This window comes from Pithys albifrons, chromosome 1, assembly GCF_047495875.1.
Source record: "Pithys albifrons albifrons isolate INPA30051 chromosome 1, PitAlb_v1, whole genome shotgun sequence".
Taxonomy (NCBI): domain Eukaryota; kingdom Metazoa; phylum Chordata; class Aves; order Passeriformes; family Thamnophilidae; genus Pithys; species Pithys albifrons.
Window position 1 is genome coordinate 23,428,887 of NC_092458.1, and position 20,745 is coordinate 23,449,631.

Genomic DNA, 20,745 nt, shown 5'->3' on the forward strand with positions numbered 1-20,745 from the left:
ACTGTGATCCCTTCCAGCCTTACCCCTTCTGTGAATCTCTGTAACTCTTCTCTTTCCACTTCACTGAGCCTCTTTTTATCTATTTGCATTTCATACCCTGTTTTATTTTTCCACTGGCTTGTGGGCTGTATAAAATAAAATAAAATAAAATAAAATAAAATAAAATAAAATAAAATAAAATAAAATAAAATAAAATAAAGCAATCAAGCCTATATTATCTGTTCTTAACAAGTGTAATTAGTAGTACTTCACCTATTGTTAGTAATGAGTCATAGCCAATGAGCATTACAGGAAATTTGTCTCTAGATAGTTACTTTTGTTTTATTTTTGAGTCTGTATAAAGTATCACTCAGAAAACACTGAGGAGTGCGTTGAGTGTGGTGACCCCAATCTACTTGGGATCAACACCCCATTCCATACAAATGGGCACCTCTGCCCTTTTCAAAGAATTGAGCAGACCTTTTGAGCTTCTCAAAAACATGCAGAAGAGAGGAGGAAAGAGACCTGCTCCCACCTCCCTCCTCCTCCTTTTATGCTCTAGACCAATGGACAGCATGCTCCCTCAGAAAGGGGGAGCCCAGCAGTGAGTCCCTGGAGAAGAACCCCACATAATCTGCCAGCAGACACACTTTAAGAGTGTGTTTGCTTTGGGCATGTGAAGAAACGAGTCCAATAAGGGCCTGAAAAAAAATTCAGCAGCCCCAGTGCAGCACATTTTAACATCATGGGCATCCCATTAACATCCAGATTATCTTGAAGTGTGCTGGGGCACTTACCCTGTGCTAAGTCTGGGTTACTGAAGGGAAGGCGCAGCCAACTTTTATGTCTCTGAATTAGGAGAAACAAACAGCTGTGCTCTGAGATTACATCAATCCTTATGGTGATTATTTGAATGCACAGAGGGTGCCCCTTGCTGGTTGTTTAGTGCCCTGAGGTGACAGAAAATGCAATCTCACTCAGCTTGGACTAAACGCTCATCCTTGGGGGAAAAGTGGGTAATTGATAGATGGAGCCACAAATACAGGTGCTGTGAGTCTCTGACCCACAGTTAGTACCTGGCACACAGAACCGAAGGCTGAGCTGTTGGTGTCAGTTTTGCTGTCCAAATGTTCTGCCAGAGCTGGGCTTTCAGGAGAACCTGCTGGTTTAAATAGTCATCTTCTGTGGCTGAGACACTGTTCAAACCCATGGCTTCTATATGATGCTGGTTAGAACCTATTCTAAATGCCAGAAAAAAAACCAGCAAAAGAGCACGAGCAGAAACCGAGCATTTCTTTTTTTAAAATATTCCTTTGCATTAGGTGAGATTTTTGCCCAGAGGAAATGAGAGGAACTAGCAAGCACCCTTAGGACCAAGACCCCCTTGTTCCCACAGTAAACCCTGAGCCCCATCTGTGACAGTAAGTTACCAGGAGAGGGGGCAGAAGCCTAAATCTTAGAAGCCACATCCCATCACTTGGTGGGGCTCAGACACAAAGTGAACCAAGCATAACTCTGCCCAGGATGCACATAAAGCAATAGACAGTTTCCCCATCCCACCCAACTGAAAATACATTGTATTTTTAAAGCCCATTTTCCCTATGTACTTTTTTACCAATGTTCAGGAGGAAGGAAAAGACTGTTTTTACATACAGTGTACAGACAGAAGGACTTCAGCCAGAGTGAGTGAGAGCTGATAGGGTCACAGTGAGACTGAAACATAGCTGTGGTTCAGCTCCTGGAGACAGCCTGCCTTCTTTCCCTTCACTCCAGAGAATTTGCTCCTGAGCAGCTGTAATGTATTTCTTCCTTTTCCGTCAAATCAGGGGTTAGGTGAAGAAAGCTGAAGCACATGTGCAAATCATTCATTAATTATCCAGGCCACCCACTGATGAGGAGAAATGTTGCTCATATAAAAGGTTATGCCCCAAAAGTAGGGGGAGTGATCTTTGGTGGTCTTTCTGTAATTGGGTGTAGGTTATAGCAAGGCACAAATGAAGAATTTTTGAAGGTAGTGGGATATGGTTTTTATTCATAATGCATTGTGAAATATTTGGGGTTGTTGTGGACTTCATGCTACTTTGTAAGTTCATGGCTTATGCAGCCTAGTATGTCTGTGCTGTGAGTAATCAAAGTAGAAAAAGTATTGTCTGGTAACAGGCATAAGGAGTTATGGTTTGATTTGCTGGCTCTTGGTTTTGTTTTTTTATTCCTTCTACTCAAAGCTTTTTTTGGATTTTTCTGAAATATTTAAATGCTTCCATAAAAACTACCCAAAGAAATTGCACATCATTATCTAGTGATGTTCTTGTGTATTGCAAGCAGCTGTGCTGGAAGCCAACTGGTCTATTTAGTCATAGATCAGACATGTTATTTAAATGAATATTTTCCTTCCTTCCACTGTAAGAGTATTCTAACTAGGCTGAATTTCATTTGTCTTAAGGATGCAGTTGGTAACTTCTATTCTCCAGTCTGCATAGTGCTGTCCAAGTTAATTTGTCCTTTTCCTGGTGCTGAACACCTCTAGTAGTACTCTTATAGCTGCTGAAGAGTACCACTTGGGGAACTAATTTAGAACTCCACATAAAAATGTCTTGGAGTGATTAGAGTGTAAGATGCTGTGAACTGCAAGAATTTTTCAATTGTTAGGTTTAAAATGAAAGGAAGGTGTAACTTTACAACAGAAGAGTTAGAACAGATTACATTTGGAAGAAGGGGCAGGTTTGGCCTCAAGTTAGCTTTGAGGTAACAGTGATGGTGTTTAAAAAATCTTACTGAAGAAGACCTGGTGTCTCTTAATCTCAAATACATTCCAAGTAGCAGGGTAAAACCTCTCTTGAGATCTTCATATCTACTTCAATAAGCCTTTCTTGACAGGTTTGGCAATGAAGTGCTACTCCTAAAAGGCAGACTGTAAAAGGGTAGTAGTAGTTGCTATTGATGAACTGTGGTCTGCTCTTTCCTCAAGAAAAGAATGAACTTTCTTGATGTGGAAGAGCAGAAAAGGTAACTGACTTTGCTGTTGTCTCCTCTTGCTGTCCATTAACTGTAGCCCAAGTATCCGAATACTTTTAAGACCTCTGACCCTGCCAGAACGTCCAGACGTAGAAAGAAGCAAGCAGTGGCTGACAAACCTGGAACTGCATCAAGGAGAAGCAAATCAGCAAAGGCAGGTCTGCAGTTTCCTCTGGGTCATGTCTATAAACTCCTCTGAAGAGGGCATTAGGCTGACAGGATTGGTTTTGGTGCTGCCATCTACCTGACTGCAGTAATTAAGTACATGACAGCAGAGGTCCTGGAGGCACCAGGGATTGTTTCTCACAAAAACAACAAAACAAGGATTCTGCCCAGGCACGTTGTGCTGGCTGTGAGAAATGATGATAACCTGAGTGAGTCCTGTGCCGGTATGACCATTGCTGAAGGTGGGGTTATGCTGAATATCCTTCTGGAACTCTTTCCCAAAAAAACTAGCAGATATACTGGTTCTTCTCAGAAACAAAGATGGTAGCCAGCGAAACTTGCTTTTCTGGATCTCTTGTGTGCACTTATGAATGGTGCACTAATTTGTACATGATGCTTCTTTGTCAAGTATTTTTTCTGCTAATATTAAGATATTTTTGAAGCTTGTAATAAAGTTTATAGTATGCAACAATGGTCCTTCCTGTTTTCTCAGAGATGGAGGAACAGAGAAAATATTAAAAAAAAAAGGCCTAGCATAGCACCTAAATAACTCTTCATGTTTTTCTTTTTTTCAAAAAGTAAAATGCTTAATTTTGAAAACATATTACAGGCAACAGTTATAAAGCAAGCTGGAGAGTCAAGACATATACTACTGTTCCTGTGACCTTTCTTACACCAGTGATAGTGCAATAATTCAGTGCTTTGGAGGTCGTTTAACTCTGCTTTAGAAATTAATAATCCTCTGTTTTAAAGCCTTATTGCTCATAAAACTGTAGTGAGCATCTGCCTTTCTTTAGGCTTCTCCATTATGACACTAAGTCTATATTGTGGTAAAGGATGCAGAAACTGGTGAAGCCATGTCTTCTCTCAACACAGGTTACAAATTTGGTTTTTGTCTATGGTAAAAATGAGTATGCAAATGATCAAGAACTTATGAAGGTGTCTACTCCTTTTCCCCAACCCGCCACCCTGCCAGTCCATATTTTTTCCTCTGTGAATCCATATACTTTTTTTAAATTTCACATTGTATTCTGAGTTGGAAGGGACCCACAAGGATCATCAAGTCCAACTCTTAAGGGAGTGGCCCATATGGAAAAGACCCCTGAGATCGAGTCCAACCCTTGGTCCAACTCTAGTCCATTTACCAGATCATGGCAGTCAGTGCCACGTCCAATCTGCATTTAAAATTCTCCGGGGATGGTGAATCCACCACCTCTCTGGGCAGGCCATTCCAATGCCTGATTACTCTCTCTGGAAAGAATTTTCTTCTGATATCCAACTTAAATTTCCCCTGGCAGAGCTTAAGCCTGTGCCCCCTTGTCCTATGGCTGAGTGCCTGGGATAAGAGACCAGCCCCCACCTGGCTAGAACTTCCCTTCAGGTAGTTATAGACAGTGATGAGGTCACTTCTGAGCCTCCTCTCCTCTAGTCTAAAGAGAGTGCCAGGATACTTTCTGGCCATTCTGGCTGTTGCATTACTTACACAACAGGACCACTGATATTTTCTAGACATGTTCTTCTTTCCACAGCACTTGTTCAAAGTGAATGCACCTCACTAAGCTTTGAACCAACCCTGGTGGAAGGGCCACTACGGATCAAATGCTCTGCTGCTGCAGACGAAACAGAGTCCAGGCACTTCACTACTGCCTTGCAACACCTCAGCAGAGAAAGTGTAGGTACCTAGAAACCTGGAGACGGAACAATGAGAAAAGGTTTTGTTTGGTTGGGGTTTTTGTTTTATTAGAGATGTTGCTAGTCTGACAGGGAAAAATGCAGAACTCTGTTTTGGCACCTAGTTTTGCAAAATGTCCACTGAGGAGTACTTAAACATTTACTGCACTAATTGTGCTGATAAAAAATGATGCATCAGGGTAACCAGAAAACAAGTTTTAGTTTAGGATAAATTCTCTTATTTGATCAGGTATATTCTGTGAACAAATAGTACTAGCCTACTATGCTAATTAATGTCATTTATTCTAAAGATGGGGATTGGGAGCAAATTCAGATAAATACCCAGGTCATCAACATTAGCTTCCTTGGAAAGTTTAGGTTGTATCTAAGTTGATTAATAGGTACTCTGGATGATTTTGGAGCTATTTATGAACAGAAAAGCACAGGGTATCATAGCAAAACTTTGAGGCTAAGTAGACACACCCTTTTTTCACAAAGGAGGAAGGTAAAAAGTTGCTGTCTTAGTAATATATATGCTTAGTTTCATACCCACATGTAAGCCCTTGTTCAGTAAAGGACTTGGTAAGTATGAAAATCATACCCTTAGGTAATTCACTGAAATGTAGGGTACTGTTATATATGAAGAGAGCCAGAACTAGAGCTCAGAAATCCTATTTCCCATTTTGTGCATTCCCTACTCAGCTGCCTTACTCCCTTCAGTTTTTAGTCTTTCTCCTAAGAAAACAGTATTTGTCAGTACACCATTTTCTTGCTTATTCACCTGTCCTCATCTATTAACTTCTGAATCTGCTTGGCAGTTCTAGGCAAATATGGAGAGCTGAAATTATAAGTTGATTCCTTACCAGTTACATGGAAATAGGTAGCTCTGAAAAGGAAAGAGTTCTGACATATGTCCTGAGTGAAATAAAGGCCACAGCATGAGATTATACTAATGGAATTGTAATTAAAACTATCATTCATTTAATACAATGTAGGAGATCCTCCTCAAAGTACAAATCTAATAGAAACAATTTTGCTTGTTCTGTTTGATGCCAAAGAGGTTTTTGATTTTTCAATTTTCATATTTTTTAGATTTTAGGAACACAGTAGATGTAGCAATGTAGATTTTAAGGGGGTTAATATTTAGCAGCTTAAATATAAGGTTCTTCTATCTCTACCCCTGCTCCAGAACAGGCAGCTAAGATCTGCCAACTATTTAGTCTCTTTCTCAAGGTACAAGATTGGAGGATATCAGAGGGAAATATAAACACAGAGCAGAGTGACCCGGAGCACTGGAGAGAGCCCAGAAGACCTTTACGTGCTGAAGAAGAGGTGGATGAAGACAGAGGGTCCCAACGACCCCAGCCTCAATTCAGCAGGGGATGGGGACTGGGAGGGGACAGAGGTGGAACTGGACATGTGTGAAGTAGTGATTGGATAAATTATATTATAAAAGCCATGAAAATCAAAGCTTGCACCCGTGCATGTCGATGTATTCCTGGATGAGCGGGATTGCTAATTAAAGTAACTACCCTTTGTCTTATCTCCTACAAAAACTTGGCTTGGAGTCTTTTTTACAGACTTCTACGGCAACATGTTGATCACCAAGGTGCTCATTTATTTTTTTAAAACAAGGCAATAATTGCATAGTACTTTTTCACATGACTAGTTCTTATATCTTGTGCTACTGGTTTCAACTTAGCCACATGTAGCTGAGGCTGGCATGTGACAGTGCGAATTAAAGCAAAAAAAAATTCAAAGCACAGCTCCTGTGGCATCTCTCTTGTTACTGGTGCTGCAAAACACATTTATCTTGATGTAGTGTTACTTTCCTAACTCAGTTACGGCATGGCACAACTGTCTGTCAGGGAAAATGGATGTTTTCAATAACACCCATTAGAAAATGCGTGTACAATTCAATGAAGTGCTGGGCAGATGGAAGCATGGAGGTGAAATGATGCCTGGGAAAGCTCTTCTTCCTTTACTTGTCTAGAGGACTGGATGCTGTTGACAGATGTCTCAGTTGTGCAGAGTGCTTGTAATTTGCTCTGGGCTGAGATTTGTGTGTTTATAAGGTTACTATCTTCTGTCACCTTCACTTTCTTTGTAAGGAGAGGAAATATCCCAAATTATTGCCTCTGAGGGTCAGTGCAAGGAATCCTGAACTCATTCGTTACCTGTGCTGGGAGGGGGTCAAGCCTAGCACACGGTGGAGCAGGATAGGGCCCGGGGTGCCACATCTGCTTTTCACGTCCCAAATTTGGTCTTGGCGTTGCCCTCTGCTGGCCGATTCCAATATTGCAATTCCTAAACACCCCTGTCCTCTTGGAAGTCAAGTGCGTGCTCTATTGCAAATAACAAAATAGTGGATTTGGGTTATAATCTGAGGTTATACTTTGTGCTATACAGAGCTGTGAAAATGAAGGAAAAGGCGTGGTGTAAGACTTCCAAGTTATAATCAAAGTCTGGTTTTGGTGTTTATTCACATAGCAGAATCTCTGGTGTAGTCCCTTGAGAGGTCACACTGCCCCACAGAGTGGGTGGCTGCAGCAAGTCACTTCCCTCTGGGGCCCTGAGAAAAAAATATGACCTTGGTGCTACACGGAGGCTCCTGGATTTTGTATATTTTCTGGTGGGTTGCACATGATTCCCTGTCTGTGCTCTGCGGTTGGTTCATGTGCCTTCCACATTTTTGCCTCTTCTGTTGGAAGTAGTATTCCATGTTTAGGTATTTTTCTGGTTGATGTCTAGGTAGCTATACTCCAGAAGCATGTATTTATGTGTGCACATCTCCCCCATGCAGTAATCCAGCAGGTAGTATCTGAACTGCTGTGTAGGAACCGCTGGGTGCAGGAGCTTTGTGGTAAAGATATGCAAAATATTTTTCTTTCAAGTTTGCCATACATTCAGATTTCCAGGTTGCAGGCTAATAGACAGATGGTGTTTGGTGTACAAGATTCTTTGCCCCAGCAAAATGTCAAAATGTTAGGTGGTGAATCATAACCAGCTACAAGATCAGTCACATTTTTGTTTCAGCACTGTGAAAAAAGTAGATTCACAAATGGCTCGAGAAGAAGACTTAGAACCGTCTTCTAGTTGTTCAGTGCAGAAATCTATCAAAGTGTATAGATTAAGACAGTTTATGCAGTCCAGCCCAGTAAGATATGATTTTACTCTGTTTAATAAAGTAGAGGGGTGCTAATTGCTATGTGTCAGTTTTCTGGGACAGGTAAGTAAGACAGGTCTTCAGAGTGATCTCCACATAAGCATCCAGTACATATTCTGGGATCACTGCTTGACTCTAAGATTCCCCAAATAAACAAACATTTAGAATAATTAGCATATCCATCTTGGAGCTGGATGTCATTCAGCAGCCTAACATGCATTAGAAAATCTGGAATGGGATGTTGGGAGTTTTTGGCCAACCTGTCAGGCAATTCCGTATCTTCTGCCCAACTGGCTATGGCTTTTAATCTGCAGTAGGTAGATTTCCAATTTTTGCAGCTACTTCAGTCACATTACCTGCTGAGAATTGTGATGATGAGACAAGCAGTCAGCTGATGTGGTTTTAGTTTCCTGTCACACGTACTTGGCCGTTCCTCACTGTGATTTGAATCCTCTCAATGTGTTTGCAAAGGACTCCAGTTTGTGTGCAGTCTGAGTTCACAGACCACAAATAGTTTTTTCCATTTATCCTGTAATCTTTTTCCATGTTGGGATGTTTTCTCTTGTTTTACTCAAGCAAATCAGAAGCAAAGACACTATCCTTCCCAGGACTGCCCTGCAGCTCTGGGATTCCAGTGTCACTTCTCACAGCTCTTAGTGTGACAGGTGTTACCATGAATTAAAAGTATGTGAAGTGTAAGGGATGGGCTTTCCAAGACTGAAACTTCCACTTCTCCAGAAGCAGACAGAATAATTTCTATCTGAAGTGTGCAAAACATTAGGAAAAAATTTCTTCATCAAAACGTTTGCCAAGCATTGGTACAGGCTGCCCAATGGTGTGGTTGAGTCACAGTCCCTGGAGGTATTTATAAGACATGTAGATGTGGCACTTTGGGACATGATTTAGTGATGAACATGGTAGGGCTAGGTTAACAGTTGAACTCAATGATCTTAAAGATCTTTTTCAATGTAAATGATTCTATTATTCTATATTAAATAATACAATGGTACTGATCTTTCATTAAATGAAACATAAGAATAAACATTGCACCACGATGTAACACTGAACACAGAAAATGCTTCTTACAGCTGTTTCAGAACTGGGACCTTTGTAACTTAGAGTCCAAATGAGGTATCAGTTCCTTTGGAAAATTTTTATGACCAGGAAGAGACAACTCTGCCTATTAGTCAGTGCTTCATTCTCCTGATTGTCAGATTTAATATGAACCTGTCTTCATTTTAAGTTCACCTCTCCCAGCAGTATCCATCCATGGGCATGAATGGATGCTGCCAGGAGTGGTGAGTTTAAAATGAAGCATTTTATCATTCCCCTCCTCACACTTTTCTTCTGCAAAGCAACCTCACTTTGTTCAGGGTACCACCTTTTCTTGGCCTCTGTCTTTCCTCTCTGCTGTTGGTTCCCCTCTTTCTTCTCTTATATTGCTCGGTACATGAAGTCTTACCTATAGTCAGCAGTGCAACACCTCCTGTGTGATAGTTCCTATAGCTTCTTATTCATTCCACATTTTAATTTTGTGTTCTCCTCAACCGTGTGATATTTGACTGTCCACAGCTACCCATTCCCTTTGCTGCAAAGCTGCAATTGATTTTTCTTCAGTAGGTGTAATAACTTCTTTTCATCCTCAATGAGCTGTACATATTTTTTTTCCATACGTATCTTTGCCAAGAGCATTCTGAATGTGGACTCTGTCCTCCAGTACTTGCCATCCCTCCCAGCTTGCCATCACCTGAAGATTTAGTAAGTGAGCTCTTCCCTGTGGGAACTGAGAAGGGAGTGAGGCTGTCTGAGGCACAAGATCATGAAGGGACCAGAGGGAGTGAAATAAAACACCAAGGTTTTCCTCTTGTATTTCGTGCTCTGACTCTTTTTGGTGAGTGGCATGTCGTGAGGCCAGGCAGCACTCGCTCCCCCACAGGTGAGTGCATTTCCAGGTCCCTTGCTGTGCACTCTGCTGAGCAATGCCTCACTAAGCCCGGCTCTGCCAGGCCAGGTTTTTAATGTCCTGGGCCAGCATGACAAGATTTTCAAGTCAAGTTATGCAGCAGCACGAAGGTGTGCATTCTTGAACATGCCTGCCTTCTCAGGAGCTGACAGAGATGCCTCTGACCACATGCTCTAAACTGCCACAACTGGTTTCAAGAGTTGATTGGAAGAAAAAAATTCCCATTCAGCTGAAGTGTGTTGCCTCTCAGTGTAATTGAGTGTCCCTCCTTGTTGCTTTTTATTACCAGAGAATGGATAAGCACCCACTTTACTCTTCTAAACACACTCATTATTTTGTGTACCTTGTCATGTCACTCTTGATTATTTGTCTCTTCTCTTGCTTTCAATGGGAACTGAGCTTTCACCTCTTTTTCTTGCAGAATTATTTCTGTGCTTCTAATTGTTGTTGTTGCCTGTTTCTGCACTCCAATTTTTGCTGTGGGTTTTGCAGTGGGATGTCCAGAAAGAGTTTCAGTTCAGGGATGACCTTTACATTTCAACATTGTTAAGCTCTCCTGTTTCACAGGTGACATTTTTATTGCTTCAGGGAGCAAATATTTCCACTGAGCAGTGAACAAGAACTCTTCTGTGCTTTGGCTTCTGAGACGAAACAATCCAAAAATATCATTGCTATGCTTTTGTATCATTATCTCATATTTATTTGCATCACCACAGTGCATCCCCACCACTTGCATTTGTCTTAGTTGTTTCTTCCACAGGGATACCCTAGCTGGCTCCAAATATCTGGGAAGCCAGAGGTCTTGACCCTGTTCGAGGCTGAAATACATAGTATGAAATTGTACTCATGTCACAGTATAACTGAGGCTGGTGGGGACCTCGGAAGTTCTCTAGTCTGGTCCCAAGCAAGAATTCAGACCAGGTTTTGTCTACCCTGGTTTTGAAAATCTCCAAGGACTGGAGACTACACAACCTCTCTGGAAAACTGGATGCATTGCCTGGACATTTGAACCTCTCTTACTTCAACTTATGCCTATTGCTATTTTTCCTCCCACCCTACTCTGTGAGGACCCAACTGTCTCTTTGATGACCCTCACAGGCACTGGAAAGTCTATTAGGTGCCCCTGAAGGCATCCCTCCTTCAGGCTGAATCAGCCCAGTTGCCCCTGCATCTCCCCAGGTATGTGATACTGATACAGTCCTCACCACCTTGAAGGCTCTCCATGAGCTCCGTCCAGTTTGTCCATGCCCTTCCTGTATTGTGGGCTCAAAACCGGACACGCTGGATGCAGCCTAACAATTGCCAAATAAATCATCACTTCCCTCTACCTACCAGCCAAACTCATGTTAATACAGCCCGAATTGGGATCTTAAAAAACCCTTTTAAAAGCCTACAAAACAACAAAAAACAAGTTAAAGACAAAGTATCTCTAAATCCAGTTCATGTGGGGCTATGCCAGCATAATTGAGTTGGTACTTTGCCATGGTACTACAACTGAGTAGCCAAAGAGAAGAAACAGTAACAAAGGGCTTGAGGAAGCCAATGCTGTGTTCAGAAATTGCAGCCTCGTTTGTATCCCCAGATGCTGGCTTTTACTATGTTCTTTTGTTCCTACGGAAGTAACTGCTTAGTATTTTAAGTTTTGTGCCTGGAAGTGTCTCCACCTACCAAAACACTCCATGCATTACAAGCACAATTGGCTGCACCGCAGGTTTAAATGCATGATTTCAGACAAAAAGGGCAGATGTTCAGAATATCTCTTAAAAGTACCTCATTTGTGCTCTATGATAACAAATAAGGCAAGGCTGAAAAAAACCCCCACATCATCTTATCAAATAATGTCTGTGTGTAACAGCAGTACTTGTTCCCCTTCAAAGTGCTTTGGATTCATCAATCATCACACTCAGGCCCTTAGTTATTCAAAATAAGAAATAAATCATTGAAATGTCCATGATGATTTTAGTATCACGTTGTTCAGGATGCATATTCTGAAATTCTGGGGAAATATATTATCTAGTCAAAAGGACAAGCTTATAATTTATGACCCTATTAAAGAAGATGTTATAAAATGCACTGTTGGATTTGAAAATTGTTGATATTGAGATGACTGATTTCCTTTGATTAGAGCTGGCACCAGGCAATGCTACACTATAGCCCAAGGAAGTTCAGTACAAGCTTCAATAAGAAAAGGACAACAAAAATTAATGATTGCAAATTTATTACATGGAACAGCAAATTCCAGACAACTGAGTCACACAGTAGAGAACCAGTGCAATGGGAAGTCTCCTTTCTTTATGTAAACCAAGTCAGCAAGCTGGTAAATCAACCCATGAACTTCATATTCCGTGGTATTCTGAAACAAATTAAAACAGTGTCATATTTTGAGCTGTTGGTCTGAATATCACTTCTCAAAGTTGAAATTAAATAGCTTCAAATTCTAATACCACAAGATTAAGGTATCTGAAAGTTCAGCTAAGTACCCAAATCTGTTATTCATACTCAAACACAAATCCTCCCTTCTCACACAGTTCCCCTCTCCCCACCATGTCCTAACTCTGATGACCTCCTTGTAGAGTACGGAAGCATGGAGAGCATCTTGCAGCCAGGTTGGCTCAGGGGCCTGACATGTTGGTAAAATTTACTGCTGTATGTAAGACTAGGGCATGAGTATAGAGGAATGGCTTCTACACCAGCATTTTAAAGAGATTTATCTGACAGTCTATCAATTCTGCTAACACCAGAGTATTCCACATAGAGAACTTTCATTCAAGTTTAATTATTTTTGAACTGTTTTGACCAAAATCTATAGAGACTCTCTGCCTGTTTGGTTCATCTTAGTGGTTGTCAAATCATGCTTCCAGTTACTCTGAACAGATCTGGATAGCACTACCTGCCCCTACAAGCTTCACAGCTATGAAACATTTCCCACACACATGTTGACCTAACAATAAGTACAGCTGCACCAGCTCAAATCAGAGATCCATCTAGCTCCTTATCTTCCTTGCATCTATGGGAAGCAACAGATGCTCAGGGCAGTGCCTAAGACCAGAGCAAGCACTTAGTGATGCTGCTCTATGACACTTTTTCAAATCTTTGGTTCCTTTCTTTCCAAAATGGCTTCATCCTGAATATGCAGCAAGGGTATTCTTTACTTGTGGAGCTTTTCTGGCAGATTTCTCTTCTAGCCTTCTGTCCTATCATAAAAAAACCACAAAACAACACACAACCAAACAAAAACCCAACCAAACAAAAAACCACCAACAACCAAATAAACCAAACCAACCCTTTCAGTCAACAGCTGGAAATAATTCTAAGATTGCAAACAGGAAAAGGTGATCTTTTATTGTTGGATAAAAGATTGGAAGAAGAGAGACTGAAGGAGGGGACACCTATATATTGACTTTATTGTCTATTTCCCATTAAAGCTCACAGACCTTTAATAGACACTTACGAAAATGGATATGCAAGTGCTAGGTGATATTATTAGATCTCATTTTCTTCCTTCCTTGCATTCCCATCCTTGCTCTTTCTAGATAATGTTTACCTTCAAAAAAGCTTTTGTGTTCTAAGTACAATTTACATCCTCGGTTTTTAAACTTTACAGTTTCTGCACCATTTCTATCTCCTTACTGAACCTTAAAGAGATAAGAAAACAATCTTTGTCAAGAGTGTACAGTCGAAGTCTCTGAGCATGAAAAAAACAAATCACATTTCTGCCCAGACATCTCCTAGTATGAAACATCCATGTGTTTATCTAGGTTTGTAATGCTTCTCAGTAACGCCTTCTGTCATAAGGATCACCATTATTGAAAAAATCAGAACAAATTCTTGTCACTTTTTGATGCCCACTTACCACTGCCTTCAATGGTTCTTCCATTTCGAGGCTGAAAAATATTTAATTAGATGATTGTGCAGAAGTATTGGATGCCAGATTTATAAGCACACCAAAATACATCCCCATCAAGCAGGCAGAGAACTGTATAAAAAGACTGCAGTAAAATTTCCTTTAAAGCAACAACACATCAAATACCAGGGAATCCATGCAGGGTGAGTTGTGCCTTTGAATTTGAGAAATATTCATTCACCTCTCTGTTCAAACAGCTAAACATTCTGGCTTTGATTATTCTTATTCAGGGTTTTGGTCTCAGTTCCTTGGGGTACTATATGCACGTGCCTAAAAAGGAACATATAAATGCCAGCACTGAAAGGACCTGGCTGGACACACTTAAGTAAGCTAAAATGCAAATGACAACTGAATTCGGACACTGTTTACCTGATACGATCTACTTTATAATATTTTTAATATTTTTAATGTGTTGAAGATATTTCTAGAAGTTAGTTTTGTGTTAATCAGAGTGCGGCTAAACCAGCACATTTGGCATTAGACCATATCATAGCTCAGCAATCCAATGGGTGAAAAACATGAGAGAAATGGTGATAATTTTTCTTTGTTTTTTCACCCTGTTATGCAGTGTGACATCGCTTCCTGGCCAGACCTTTCAGACCAAGTGGGCATTCAGCTGACACACACTATCTAATGTGCTTAGCATCAGTGCACCTTGACAGTCTCAGAGATACAAGCCACATGGATGACTTGGGTCAACATAAAACATTTGCAGAGGCATATCTTCAAACAAAAAAAAAAAGTGCTTAATCCATTACTACCCCAGAGCTCATTATCTTGTCGTCTTTTAGTCAAATCAAAGCTTTTTAAGCAAATGGCTCCCTAAGCTTTCAAGCAAGGGATATTTGGCCTCTACTCAAAACAACTGCAGTAAGAATTTGTGAAGGGAAACATCTGCTCATCTATGGACATATAGCATTGTTTGTGATTCAGAATCTGTAAAAAGTAAAGGATTCAGATACCCTGAAAAGGAAAAAAGGCCGTCCCAGAGTCCCATGACTGTCCTGTAAAATAAAACACAAACAATAACAAAATCCTTTAATCTCAGTTCAGTAGATCTGTTGACAAATTTCAGTGCTATTCTATCGGTATTTCAGGGCCTTTTACAGCAGCATACAAACAAGGTGTTGATAGTCCCCAGTGCCCATTCATCTGAAACACCGTTTAAAAACTAATGCCCAAAGGGCATTGTCAAGAACTATCCATTCTGTCTAGTGTAAATATACTAAATTACCACAACTAAAGTTTCACGGGGTTTAGAAAAGGTATAAAAGAAAGCTTTACACATAGGGTAGGTTTAAACAGGGTCAGCGCAGATCACTTCCCAACCACTGGAAAAAAACCCCACCAAGATTTCTTTTAAAAAGCAGCAAAAGAAACAGGGAAAGGAACATACTTCCCTGTCCATTGCTACTTGTCTTCACATTTACATACCTTCTTCATAAACTTTGCAGAAGCAATCTGTGATTCCTGCAAGCAGACAGTGTAAATTAATCGAGATGCCAGCATTTCTTTGGTGTGTTATGGACCCTCTGTTACTGATGAGGCTGATGCCTCCACATGAGAAGAGAGATAACCTTACCCTTATCTCAGATACGGAAACAGGAGCAAATGGATCTTTTTAAAGATTTATTTGAAGCCTTGTCTTTATCAATGTTTCTGCATTCATTACCATCATTCAATATGTTTCCCTCACTGTACAGTGAAGCACAGTCATGCTCTGGCAGGGGGAAGCAGAACTCACCCTGAAGACAACAGAGCAGCCCTGCTCCTCAGGCTTGAATTGTACTGATAGCTCTTACCTTGTTAAAATATAGCTGCTCTTCACCTTTCAGACTGCCCTTGGTTTTAACCCAAGAATGATTGCTGGTTTTAAGCCTTTCCTTGCACTCTTTATTCTTCAGAAAATTGCTCATTTTTCTACTCAGCCTTACATCAAGGAATAGAAACTTTCTCATTACTTCATGTGAGCAGACTAAGCTCAGCATCCAATGCAGCCCTGAACTTGCAGCCTGTTTTGGGAGCCCATGACAGCTACCAGGCCATGTGCTCCCAGCCAGCCAGGAATGGGATGGCTCTGTGTGCCACAGCCACAATCTTATCAGTGAATGGATTTAGTTACGGGGGGGGGGCTTGAAAAACAGCACATATAATGAGCAATGACATAAAGACAGGGGGTGAGAACAGAGGAAAGGATGTGGATGGGAAACTGGAGAGAAGGAATTCAAAAAGACAAAATATACACGCAAAAAGGAGGGAATCATGATTCAGAGAATCACAGATTATGCTGAGTTGGAAGGGACCCACAAGGATCATCGAGTCAGGGTATGAGAAGACGATTTCTTTGGTTCAAGCCTCAAGACAATGGTGGTATAGAGCAACTGATATCAACTTACAGGGCTATGAAATACTGTGGAAGGAAAAACTGCTTGCTCAATCAAGGTGATTTAAAGGATGTAAAGGAGGAGACTACAGCAAGGAGACAATGTGAATGCCACCTTTGTTCTGATATGATTATTACATATGAAGGAAAGATAGATACTAACTCATGACTTAGCCTGCAGTTCCAAACTAAATTTAACTAAGTTTAAGTCCTGAGGTTCATCTGCCACGGCCGAGCGAGCTTGGACAGTGCCAGTGAAGTCCTCAGGACTAGAACCTACAGCACCCGGCATTTCCCAGGAGGTCTCCCATCCAAGTACTAATCCGGGGCTGACCCTGCTTAGCTTCCGAGATCTGACAGGATCGGATGTCAGGGAGGCATTTAACTGTCACATGGCATAACATAGAAAATTGAAGTTCAACTGAAATCACTAGGATTTTGTGTTTCATTGGGTACATTACATATAGACTCCTGTTTGTATTGTCTTTTCAAGATTCCTTGTGTGCTAAGAAAGTAAAACCTCATGTAATAGATTTGATCAGCTGTATAAAACTTTACATAGTTCTTTTTCCATATTTCATATTTATATTCAATATTTCACTTTACATAGACCACATCTAGAAATTATATTGCAAATATAGTGCTGATATTGGTCAGATTTTTTTTGAAAGGATATTGTATGAGATTCAGCTCCCAATCTTGAGGACACATAACAGAGTATTATTTTTTTGCAAGGCATTAACTAAACTAGAAAAACAGAAATAAAACTCTCTTCAAAGTCACCAGATGATTCTGGATGTTCCCTCAATAGCTAAGCTGTGAAAACATAGGAGTCAATACTGAACTCAAAAAAATTTATTAGACATTTATGTCTGAAATATTAGAATTTTTTATACAATCAAGTTCAATATTGTAGAGTTTTATGGTTGCTTTAGGAAAGTGTGCTTGGAATTATAATAAGCTAAATACGCTAGCAAGAAGAGATATTGAAATGCATGTCAAAATACTTTCTATTATAGTCTTGAAAGATCTCCTCCTGTTTTGAAACAGAGAAAAAGTAAATTGGCCTTTTTAACATACCCAGAGGCTGAGTGAATTTTATGGGAAAGGTTCTTAATAGAGTGGTGATAATAAAAAAGTGATATAAAGCAGAACTGACATTGAGCTGGGTCCTAATATGACTGCACCAACGAAAAAAGCTACACTCAATAACTCCTCAATTTAATCTTTTTAATCTGAGTCAGAAACACAAAAAAACCCCAAGCTTAAATAGAGTATTAAAATCAGTAAAGAAACTCATATACCTCCACGTTCAGCATGATCTAAATTATGCTGTTGATCCAGTGTTATGTATATTTTTACCATATTTAACCCTGTATTATTCAAAAGTGAGAGTCAGTTTAAAATTCTGATTCTGGTTATAAGATAATGTTTTGGATCTTGAGCTCTGAATTGGTGAAAAACAGTAATTTCATATATAGTTAATGTAGTTAAGAATTACATGCAAACTACTAACAAGAAGAAATAATCTTTTATATAATCTACATCTCTTAAACCATGGCAATATTAGATTATACATTTGTTCAGACAGGTAGGTCAAAAAGTTGGTTTTGGAGGGGTTGCTTTTTAAGTTTAAGAAGGGGGTGCTTTGAACCAAAGAAAGGATATCACACCTTACCTCATTTTTGTGCATGCTGTTGAATATGGAATAACAGAGATCCAAAACAGTGCTGGAGATCTGAAAAAAACAGACAGAACTGTAATATGTGAAGGATGTGGTGTATAATGTTTCACAGAATAACAGAATATGCTGAGTTGGAAGGGACCCACAACGATCATCAAGTCCAACCCTCAGCCCAGCACAGGACCATCCCCAGGAGTCACACCATGTGCATGAGAGAATTGTCCAAGTGTTTCTTGAACTCTGTCAGGTTTGGTGCTGTGACCACTTCCCTGGGGAGCCTGTTCAGTGCCCAACCACCCTCTGGGTGAAGAACCTTGTTTTAATATCCAACCTAAACCTCCACTGACACAACTTCATTCATTCTCTAAGGTCCTGTCACTGGTCACTACAGAGAAGAGATCAGTGTCTGTCCCTTCACTTCACCTCACAAGGAAGTTGCAGACTGAGATGAGGTTTCCCCTCAGTCTCCTCTTCTCCAGGCTTGATTCTGATCCCAGCACAATTTAGATTGAACACAGCTCACTAAAAGCACTCAGAGCTGTGCAAGATTTACTGATGCTATTATGAGCTGGAAAACTGGGATTTTTATGAGAAGAATACACACAATATTACTGTTGTCGATACAGTCTTGTGCTATAAAGAGATCTAAATCAACCTCTTATATTTAAAATTATTTAAAATTTTGGCATGTTTAATCTATGCTCATCTTTATCTACAAGCATTTCAGCCAACCAGTACTATAATCTTTAAATATATACTGAAATACACTGTCCCATACTCACTGTTACAGGACAGGGATTTGCTTATTATTGCAATCACATTAGATGAGAAATAACTACAGCTACAAAGGACGTGAAATGGAAGACACTTGAACAAAAGGGTTTGGAAACTCTTTTCCACAGGTTTTGGTTTACATAAAAGACGTACTTCAGAAAGAAAAAAATCAGCACAAAATATTTAAAATTTTCAGAAGCTTCCTGATCTTGAAAATATTTTTCTCTCTGCTTTGAAAATGATCCTTGGGCTCAATATCGAGTGCAGCAGGGCTGGGCTTTCAGATACTGATTTTTTTTTTCTAAACATTTTCCAGCCTCTGGGACAGAGACACTAGAACAGAAACAAGCTGTGAAAACTTCCCCTCACTCCCCTCTGCTCCGAGCATCCCAGAGAAAACTCATGAACCCACTAAGCACCAAGCCAGGAGGACCAGACAGGACCCATAACTCCAGCAGCATTGTCCAGTGCTTCTTGCTTCAGTGTTAGCGACTACTGAGATAGCAAGAAAAGAACTTTCTTTTTCTTTCACTAAGTCTGTGTTAGCTCCGCAGGGAGGGGAGCACATACACCAGCAAACTCCCTGCTCTCCAGAGCTGCAGGATCTCTGGTAGAGGCTCTGCCACCTGCAGACATCGGTGCTCCGGATTAGAGAGGACGATGACTATGTCTGGAATAGAGGTCGAACACCTTACCAGGAGTCAGCTTACCTGAGGTTCATTGGACATTTCCATCCACTGACTGAAACACAGTGCCAGTTGCTTTAAAAAGTAAAGATTAGATATTAACAGTGTGTCTCTCATACCTTCGGACCTGTGCTTTCCCTCAGGGAGTCGGGACTGGGTGGTTATTAGTCTGCCTGCCTCCTACTTTTACCCAGGTATCCTATTCTGCACCCTGCTGCACATCGCACCCCTGTCCATACCTGTCTCACCTACCTCTGAGGGCAGCAAAGGGCGCCAGCCTCCCCCTTCACCCACCCCAGGGATTTCATAAGGTATTGTCAGTCCGCTGCCGATTTCCTACTCGTTCCCCTGCCAGGGGCGAAGCTCGTTTCCTATCTCTCCCGGCCAGCTCATCTCGGGCTGGACCGTGTCTGCCCTACCTCTCCACCGCACGTCGCTGTGAGACGGCAATGACAGACGTACCTGGTTTTGGGGCAGCTCCACACCGTCCCGGTAGGGCGAGAAAGGCTGCGGGAACCCTGCGGGGACACGGCTGCGTTGGGATGCCGCGGAGCCCAACCCCGACGGCGCCCCTCAAGGATAGATGACCCCGGCAACGTTTCGGAGTTCTGTTGTGTTCCCCCCCTCCCGGTGCCGGGACGTACCTGAGCCCCGCGGGAGGGCGCAGAGGCAGCAGGCGGCCAGGAGCCAGGGCAGGGCGGGCGGCAGCGAGGGCATGGCGAGACGGGGACGGACAGACGGACGGGCTGGCTGCCTTTATGGGGCTGCGCCGAGCCCCATATGGAGCCGCCGAGCCAATGGGCGTCGGGGCGGTCCCAAGCACCGCTTCCACTGTCGCCCCCGCTGCCGGCCACGGCGCTGCCACCCCCTGCCGCTCTCCTAGACCTGCGGAAGGTCTAGCAATAGGCACTTCGTCCTCCGCCCTCTGGAACCCTCCGTCAAACTGCTTTTCTAGAAAAGGTGATATAGAGGAAGGAGGAAAGGAAGAGAGTAAGACGCTGTGCGTGGTCAAGTGACAGGGCTGCTGGGGTTTCATTTTAAGCAGAAAATTCAGTTTGCTCAATGTTTGGAAAATACTTCTCCTCGGGACAGCTTGGGAAATAAAGTTTGCCTTCTAATCAGAAGGAATGTGAACTTTCATATTGAACAAGTGCTGGCCAATCTTACTACATTTACCTTCACGTGAAATAAGGAAAGCCACCCACGTCTTATTTCATTTTATATTCGGTAGGGTGGTAGACGAGACATAGATCTGCTCATAAAAAAAAAAAAGTGATTATTCTCCCCTATTTAATCATTGGGTTTGACTATAGAAAACTCCTGGTTTTCTCTGTGAGACTTCTAAGGGCAGTGCT

General features: G+C 41.4%; 1 protein-coding gene across 1 annotated transcript; it reads right to left on the bottom strand.

Annotated features, from left to right (window-relative positions):
• Positions 1–12,222: 12,222 nt before the first annotated feature.
• On the bottom strand, positions 12,223–20,107 carry NMS (neuromedin S). Its single transcript, XM_071570019.1, has 8 exons — positions 20,035–20,107; positions 19,853–19,908; positions 19,415–19,465; positions 17,925–17,984; positions 15,298–15,333; positions 14,826–14,867; positions 13,813–13,843; positions 12,223–12,312 (listed from the first exon to the last, which is right to left on the bottom strand). The coding sequence occupies exons 1-8, from the start codon at positions 20,105–20,107 to the stop codon at positions 12,296–12,298; spliced, it is 366 nt and encodes a 121-aa protein (XP_071426120.1). The 3' UTR covers positions 12,223–12,295.
• Positions 20,108–20,745: the final 638 nt, after the last annotated feature.

Bases quoted from the DNA above. Each gene is read 5' to 3' on its own strand.
- NMS (XM_071570019.1), bottom strand. From the start codon at position 20,107: ATGCCCTCGCTGCCGCCCGCCCTGCCCTGGCTCCTGGCCGCCTGCTGC. The intron at 19,909-20,034 runs GTACGTCCCGGC...GTGTCCCCGCAG, and splicing joins CGCCCTCCCGCGGGGCTCAG to GGTTCCCGCAGCCTTTCTCG. The intron at 15,334-17,924 runs GTAAGGTGTGAT...GTCTGCTTGCAG, and splicing joins ACAGCATGCACAAAAATGAG to GAATCACAGATTGCTTCTGC.